The sequence below is a fragment of the Olea europaea genome, chromosome 19 (assembly GCF_002742605.1).
Source record: "Olea europaea var. sylvestris chromosome 19, O_europaea_v1, whole genome shotgun sequence".
In the NCBI taxonomy this organism is placed as follows: Eukaryota; Viridiplantae; Streptophyta; class Magnoliopsida; order Lamiales; family Oleaceae; genus Olea; species Olea europaea.
Window position 1 is genome coordinate 9,997,315 of NC_036255.1, and position 8,483 is coordinate 10,005,797.

At 35.1% G+C, this 8,483-nt stretch overlaps 1 protein-coding gene across 1 annotated transcript; it reads right to left on the reverse strand.

The window, feature by feature from the left end:
* Nucleotides 1-3,453: 3,453 nt before the first annotated feature.
* On the reverse strand, nucleotides 3,454-6,437 carry LOC111368769 (DELLA protein GAI1-like). Its single transcript, XM_022990202.1, has 2 exons — nucleotides 6,063-6,437; nucleotides 3,454-5,959 (listed from the first exon to the last, which is right to left on the reverse strand). Exon 2 carries the CDS (start codon nucleotides 5,957-5,959, stop codon nucleotides 3,782-3,784), a length of 2,178 nt encoding a protein of 725 aa, XP_022845970.1. The 5' UTR covers nucleotides 6,063-6,437; the 3' UTR covers nucleotides 3,454-3,781.
* Nucleotides 6,438-8,483: the final 2,046 nt, after the last annotated feature.

Here is an 8,483-nt window from a genome sequence, read left to right on the forward strand (position 1 = left end):
AAACCTACAATGTTAATTTATAGATATGATTGGGATGGACATCCATTTTCGAGAAAACTCATCTTTATCTCAATAAATAGTAAGAGAGGACGAATTCAGTCAGTCAACTAGTTCAATTAGAAATTATATTCGATGGATCAAGAAGTTTCCTTTTTTTTTTTTTTTCTTTTTTTTTTAAGTAGAATTTTGTAATTATTTTTTGTTATTAGGTGATTGTGATTTGAGCTTAAATTGAAGATTTCTCTTTAACCATTCTAGAACAATGTTCGGTTAAAAGTTGGAAAAATTGCAGCATGGATCTCAAAATTATACGGATAAAAAAACTAGTAACGGATCTTTAAAATGAACATGTTAACTCTCCATCTTTCAATACAGTTGCATAATCAGTACCCAATAACGGAAAGCATCCATATGTCAAGTAAATCATTATGTAATTTGAATAAAAATATGTATCACTTCAAATTTGTAGGTACCAACTCAGATTGGTAAATAAAATATAGTCTCATTAATTTGTAGGTGCGAGAAATCGTGACGATTTATGAAAATTTGGATAATTTCATTAATTGAAGAATAAATATGCAATTACAATGAAAGATTGAGAACTTCTTTGTCCCATTCTAAAAGTTGGAGACCAACTTGCTACTTCAACAATAGATTGAGGACAACAATGCAAATTATTAAAATTTTGATAATTAACTAAATAAATCTTCTTATTATAATTAATTTAATTAAGTTTCCAGATATAATTAACTTTGGTGGTGGCCCATGACCATCATTGTCAATTTATCATGTTCCAATGAGTTTAAGGTCAGATTTATATTATCATTATTAGACTTCACCAAACTTCTTTACTTAATTAAATATCAATTAAAATATAAAAAGGCAAATATAAAATTCAAACCCACTTGCCATCTTGTCAATAATCTATTTATGTAAATAAATTAATCAATCATAATCCATGTGATGTGATTAAATTATCTAGAATAATAATTTAATTAATTATAGGACTACTATGTAATATAATCTAGGAATTCAGTTGTACATAATATTATTATAGGTGAAAAAAGGTATATTTTTTTAATTGTGATACAATTAGATCACTAAATATTATTATACTAAGGTGTTGTTTGATAGACGTTTATTTTTTAGGGAAAATGGAAAATGAATTCTAACTTTCACTTTTGACCTGTTTGATTGACAAAATTTACCAAAGAATTCGTTTTCCACCTTTGGCCACCACGTCAGCATTTTTAATCTTTTTCTTGAATTCAAATTCTCACAAGTATGGTGAGAATTCGTTCTCTAGGTTACTATAACGATTTTTTTTTTTTTTTTTTTTGTTGTTTTTGCAATAGAAACAAATTCTAAGAATTATTGTAAAAAATTTTATCCCTTTAATTGACAATTTTCATGTAAAACAAAATCAAATGAACACCAAAAGATAGATAATTTTTATTATTTTTATTTTTTGGTAATGGAAATAAATTTTATCTCCAATTACAGTAAATTCTATCCCTTTAATTGATAATTTTCATGTAAAACAAAGTCAAACAAATATCAAAAAATATTTTCATTTCAACATTTTTCAAGTGAAAAATTATACTAATCAAACACAATAATGTACAATTCTCAGAAAAACAATTTAGAAAATTCAATTCCCTAAAATTTATTTTCTTCCCACCCAAATTCCATCTTTACAATCAAACGGACCCTAATTTCATGTCATAGTAACTTTATTCGTCTATGGAAGAATGAAAAATCGAGCATTTAGGAGAGAAATATGTGCAAGGGTTTTAGGTAATTAGGAGAAAGAAATTTAAGCGGGGGAGAAAAAAATGGACCTTTTCATATGTCAAGGCAGGGTTAAAATCAACATTTTAATTGGTAAATTTAAAAATAAAATTCGAAAAGCTACTATTTTGCTGCCTCTCATTCCGCTGTCAACGTTACTTCCTCAATAAGCCGTTATTTTAAAATAAGTGTTTATTTGACAGGGAGGCTCTGAAAGTAATCCCAAACAAAGCCCAAGTTCATCATGCCAATTGGAAAGCAATGACCACACATTTGGTAATGTCAATTGCATGATATTAAATAATATATAAAAGAAAGATATGTTAAAATTCTATCTATATATACTGATTTAGCTCTATCCTATGCACGTAATATGCCATAATAAAGAACAAAAGCAATACAAATTATAACTTCGAACCATCCTAATGGATAGTGAGATCTACGAGACGAGAATAGATAAAGAGAATGAGACATCCGGGATGTATTCTTCCTCGCCCAAGTAACATTGAGGAAGCAAGAATCCACACGAAGAAATGTATTAGATTACGTAATAGAAATATCGAAATTTTGCCTATATAAGTAAGAAAACACTAAAACAATATACGAAAAAAAATGAGTCAATAGAAGAACGTAATGAACATAATTGAATTCTTTACAATGGCTAACGTAATCTTTGCCTTTCTTCCGTTTGGTATAACTTTTGAAAAGTCAAAATGAGCTTTTGAGACTCAAATACAACTTTTAGATCCGCTTTCCTAATTTTACAAAAGTATTTCTTATAGTTTGAAGAACTTTTGTAGAAAATTAGTCCAATATAACTTCCTCTAAAAGCACTTCTACAATATGCAGTGCTTTTAAAAATTAGTTTTCAAATAAAAATTAAGATAACTTCCTTAAAAAACTCTTCTACATGAAGTAGAAGCAAAAGCAGAAAACCAAATGAGCCCTTAATATGTTCCTAATCGTTTGAACATACAAACACTAGACAACAATCCTACAAACCTGTCACAGTTCCTAGTCGATCCAAAACATCAGTGTAGATTCATACAAAAGACCTTTCTGGGTTCTTATACCAACAGTTGAATCTTGGCGTGATGTTTATTCTGGGAATCTAGTCACCGAGATAAAATGATTCGTTGCCACAGATGATGGCTAATATTGATCTTCTACAGGAATGGTCACTTAATGATTCGAGCTAATAAATATTGTTGTTGTTGTCTTACCACTACAATTCAATGAAGGGAGTTGATCCAAATCAGGAAGAAAAGCGAAGTCCACGGAGAAAAAAAAGGGATTACAGCAAAAGTACAACCTTAAGCCTTTTCTTCTTCATTCTTCGTAGGACCCACAATTTACTGCCCACTTATTAGAACCCATAGCTTATTAGCGCTTAAAAACAATACCAAACAAGCACTTAAACCCATTGTCCCTTCTGAACGATGGTTAAATTTTTTTGCCTGCTCCTAATACTAAATTTGAAGATACCTAAAACACAGAAGTAGGACCAGAGTTCTGTTTTAACATCTCAAAAAGGCTCTGTAAGCAGGATTTATACCTCAAAACGGCTCCATTAAGTGTTCGTACAAGAATTCACTTAGATCAAATCATCAAATGCAGCAGCGCATTCTTTATGATCAGTAAGTCCGGTACCAACAACAGAAATAGCTTTATATAACACTACATGCAAATGAATAAGCATAAATGAAGAAGATCATTACAGCATGGGAAAACCAATCCTTACTAGTACACAATCAGAAGGCACAAGAGTAAGAAACACGATAATAAAATAACTACTACACTTAGAAAGCAAGACTCCATTTTGTCAGAAAACAAGTTCATGACAAGTCTAGGCTGCATAGAAATAAGTCCAAGCAAGAAAATTTACAGAAACTAACTTAACATCGAGGTCATACGATTAATTTCAAAATTTATTAACTTGATGGTCGACTAGCACAATATCCAACCTTTTTACTTGATCAACTCACTGTTTTCAGCATCTCCAAGCTGTCACAGACATGAGCTCGTGATGCTGCCAGCATAGCACAAGTGATACTTGCCGCTTCTCCACATGAAATCCTTTAACTTGGCTTCTCTTGACTACACATTCAGCTTGTGTTTCGGCAAAGTTGCTGATTGATGTATGAAAGAACCCAGCAGAAGCAAAAAGGTTTTTCCATGGTGGCATCAGGTTAGGGGCATGAAGGTGCCCCAAAACGGTGCTTTCAATCCTAGGCTGGAATAGGAACTTCTCGATTTTGTTAATGGAATCTGAAGTAATATTTGTAGCTTCGATAGAGTTCAGTAGAACCTCGTAATACTGAAGTGAGTTAAGAATGTGAGTCGAGAATGGGAGATCAGTTCGATCACATCCACGATCAAGTGTGACCAATATTTTTGGTGAAAGCTGCTTTATGAAGGAAAGATGTGATGGAAGAACAGACAGGTGACTTTCCAAGGACCAGATAGGGAAATTCACGACAATGGCCTCACTATTCGATGACCGGAAAGAGGATACCGAATTAGAATTTGGATCGAAAGAATCAATATTCACTACCTCCAGCTTAAAATTAACATGAAGATAATTAGCAAACTGTGTTAAATTTTCATGCATGAGGCTAAGCTCAACTGAATGATGGGTCGAAGGAGAAGCAAAGGCAGTAATTTTCAATGAAGGCACCCCCTGATTCCTCCTTGGAATCTCTTGCATAAAAGAAGACCATTGAGCACCAAAACCAAAACCAATATTAAAATCAATAATATGAATCTCTTCAGCATTATCAAGGGCTTCAAGAATAACCTGGTTGGTCGTGAAATTCATGAACTGGACAAGGGGTGAAACTTCGGAGAAGATCTTATAAGCACCCATCTTGAACATACCATCAAATGGTGTGGGAATCCTCGGTAGAGGGGTACCCAGGTTGGGCATTAAGAGGGCTAAGTGCAAAGCCTCCTTCAAATAAAAAGCAGTCCTTTGAAAAGGCTTCCCAGCTAGAGAAAGAACTTGATTGAGCCGCGCCAATATCCCTTGCGCGTTGGAGAAATTTCCAGCCACTATCAACTCAGCCACCATGTAGAGTTGATCATTTATAACATGCTGGTGCTGCTGCTGACAGTGGGGAGCCACCATTTGATCCTCACTGTCGCTAGCTACCTCCTGCTTCGGCACCAACATTGTTTTCTGCTGAAGCTGATGCAGAGGAACAAACTTAGGCTGTTGGCAATAATCCATTGAAGTCTGCTGCATTTCGAACGACTGTTGTTTCATCAGCAACAACTCATTGCACGGATCAAGAAATGGAACGGTCCGATTCTGAAAGCCTAAATCAAAATCTACAGAACTGGGTTTATCACAATTTGGTGGGGGCTGGAATTGATGTTCCTTCTCTCGTGCACTGACACACAATGAAGCATTCAAGTTCAAAGGATGCAGATTTGATACATTTGGATTCTGAAGTTGTTGTAAACCAACACGTGGGCTAAAAATCTGAGCCTTCTGCTCTAAACTTCCATATTGTTGATTCGTAAAGCCCATACCATTAGGCAAAGATAACAAATTTTTATCATTGTTATCATTCAAAGAAAAGCCACAACCTGGAAGGCCTAAAGCAGAAGTATTCAAGATTGAAAAAACATTACCAACTGGTGAAATGGCTGAATCAACTGGTGAAAACCCACAACCCACATTTCCCTGGGTCTCATTCGAGTTTCCTGCTTGCCAGAACTGCTTCAAGCTCAACGAAGACTCGTTGACATCGCCGGTCGAAATCCACCGGTGAAGAGTCTGGTCTTGGCCTACTACAGCTTCAGACAACAAGTTCTCCCAATCTTCAATCCCAAGATTGAAATTTTCAGAAGCCCCATTAGCCAACTCCAAAGCAGAAGCATTATGACCATGGTCCAGGTCAGCCACGAAGTCAGCTTTCCCTCCACCGTCCGTGGTGGCGGCAGATAGTGCCGCAGCTCCTTGTTGGGTGGTGGTGTTAAAAGAGGAAAAAGTGGATGTAGAAGTGGAGGGGCTTGGACTTCTTGTATCCAACACAGATATGGGTTCATGGTTTGTAAAGCTTCCATCTTTCTTGAACTTCGCCGGAGGTGAAGAAAAGCCACCGCCGGCAACTTCAACGACACTTTTGCCTTGCAAATTCTTGTTATAATGCATTCCAATCATCTACAAATCATCATATTTAAAATATAAAAAACAACCCAAAAAATTAAAATCTTAAGAAAAGAAGAAGTCGCAAAAACAAGAAATTTCAAATTACATTACTTGCCTCTTGCTTCAAAAAGGGTTTTCTGCTCCTCACTTTTTTCCAGGACAAGAAATTTTTTGAACAATTTTCTCAATGAAAAATCAAAGCAATGAATCTCTTCAGAAAACCGATTAGCCCAACAAAAATACTCTTATCTCCCACCATTCTTTTCTTGTCCTTCTCAGCTCCATTTCAAGATTTCCCCTCCATAATCTTCCCCTTTTCACCTCTCTCTCTCTCTAGACCAGGTATTCTTCTTCTTCTTCTCGGCTACAGTATTGTTCTACCCCCGCTGTGTCATGGATGCTCGTATTTTGTATCATAAAGAAGGCAATAAAAGTGGACCCGTCTGCTCTCTTTCTCTGTCTCTCTGTTTTTCTCTCTCAGTCTTGTCACTATCTTTTTCTTCGCTTTCTCTCTCCAGATTTCACTTTTATCCCTTTCACAATTTTTGGTGTTGATATCTGTGTTTTTACACTTTTTAGTTTTTATTACTGTACGATACTGCGCCCTGCCAGTCTCCACAGCCCCCTCCCCCACCCCCTCAAACGCCCAAAAACCCCAAAAAAAAATATATATATATATTATTAATAATAAAATAATAATAATAAAAGAAAAGTTAAAACATGGCTAAATATCATTTTAACCCTCGGGCTTTTTGTTGAGCAATGGATTTGATCTCATTGAGCCCTATTTGACAATTATTATTTGAGGTGGAAATTACACAGTACCATATGTTTAAAAATCATTTTTCAATAATCAGGTGTAAAGTTAAATTAATCATAAATCAGGTATTATAATTAACCCGCCACACCTCAACACTCCCAAACCCTAGATTTATTTCCCCTTTTGTTTTCATCATTCCCTTTCTAGGCCGTCTGGTCCGTCTCTCTATTCCCCGACGACATGGCACCTCTGGCATTGAGGCACGGCATCGCGCAACCGTTTCTTCGCGCAATTCCATCACAGTGCCTCTGTGTGCAAATTTGTGGGTTTGTCGGTACATAGATCATGTTGATTCCTAGGAGTATGAGCGCACTTCTTCTCTACTCAGCTTTTGTTGGCCAACGCTGTTGTGAACAGTGGCGTCGCAAAGCAATGGCAAGATCGATGCTGGTGTGGTGTGTTGAGGTGAATCTAGGTAGCGATGTGCTGTGGTTGGCGATGCCGCTGTGCGAGTTCGATTTGGTGGCACCTAAGTTTTTGGGGCGGTATGGTTTGGTGTGGTGTGGTTCTGTTTTAGGTAGCGGTGTAGTGTAGTGTGGCGATGTGGCTGCACAGTTCGATTTGGTGGTGTCGAAGTTCTTGGGCCTGATTTTTGTTGGTTGTATTTGCAGTTCTTGGCAGTGGCTGTGGTGCTGTGCAAGCGATGGTGTGATGGTCGACGATATTTGGTCGGTAATGTTATGGTGGTCGATGGTTTTAGTTGGCGATTTTCTGATCGACCAGCTGTACTCTTACTGTTTTATCCCTATCATTGCTGGCGGTTGGTGGCTTGCTTGGCTTAGTGCGGTGGTTGGTGTTGAGTTATATTAGTTAGGTTTGTCGATTTTCGGAAGAGTGGTGGTGGTTGTGTTGGCGGTGGCTGTGATAGTGTTGTGGGCGGGGATAGTGTTCGTGACCAAGTACTGTGACGGATCGGGAACAAGTGTTTAATGTCAGTGATCAACTATTTGGTCTTCTATGACCTTGAAATTCGATCATTTTGTAACTAAAAAAATAATTTGTGATTATCAAATTTGAAAATATTTGATATGTGACCTATAATTTTTTGAATTTGTGACAAATGACATAAACTGTAATCTATAATTTCTTAATCTGTGACCTCGAAATAATGTGTGACCTATAAAAGTTTTGATTTGTGACCTCGAAATAATCTGTGATCGATTAAATTGATGATATGTGATCAGTAAATAAATTTGTGACTTATAGTTATGTATATGTGACCATTAATTGTATAATTGTGACTTTTCTTCTATTTAATTAATTAGATAAAAACTTGATTTTACATTAGTGAAACTTAACACCTGATTTTTGAATCATGCATAATTAAAAACTTGATTTGTGAATTTTCCCTTATTTTGATTTTTTTTACATATTTATTTTTCATCATGCATTCACATAATAAAATATGTTGCACGAAATTTTTATTTTTTTATTTTTTATCATACATTATCCTAAAAATCAATATTCAAAATATTATTTTTTCAAATAATAATTGTTGAAATAGATAGTATTTAGCCCTTGTTTGAGCTCCATTCTTTTGATAAGAATGAATTTTTGAATAATATATTGATGAAAAATGTGTTATTAAAAAATAAGGAAAAATTTTGAATTTATGTGTAATATTATTTTATTGAATAATATATTGTTGAAATGGTGTCAAAATACTATATAAAAGTTTATTTATTTTTTAAAAATTATAACCAAATAGGGACTTAA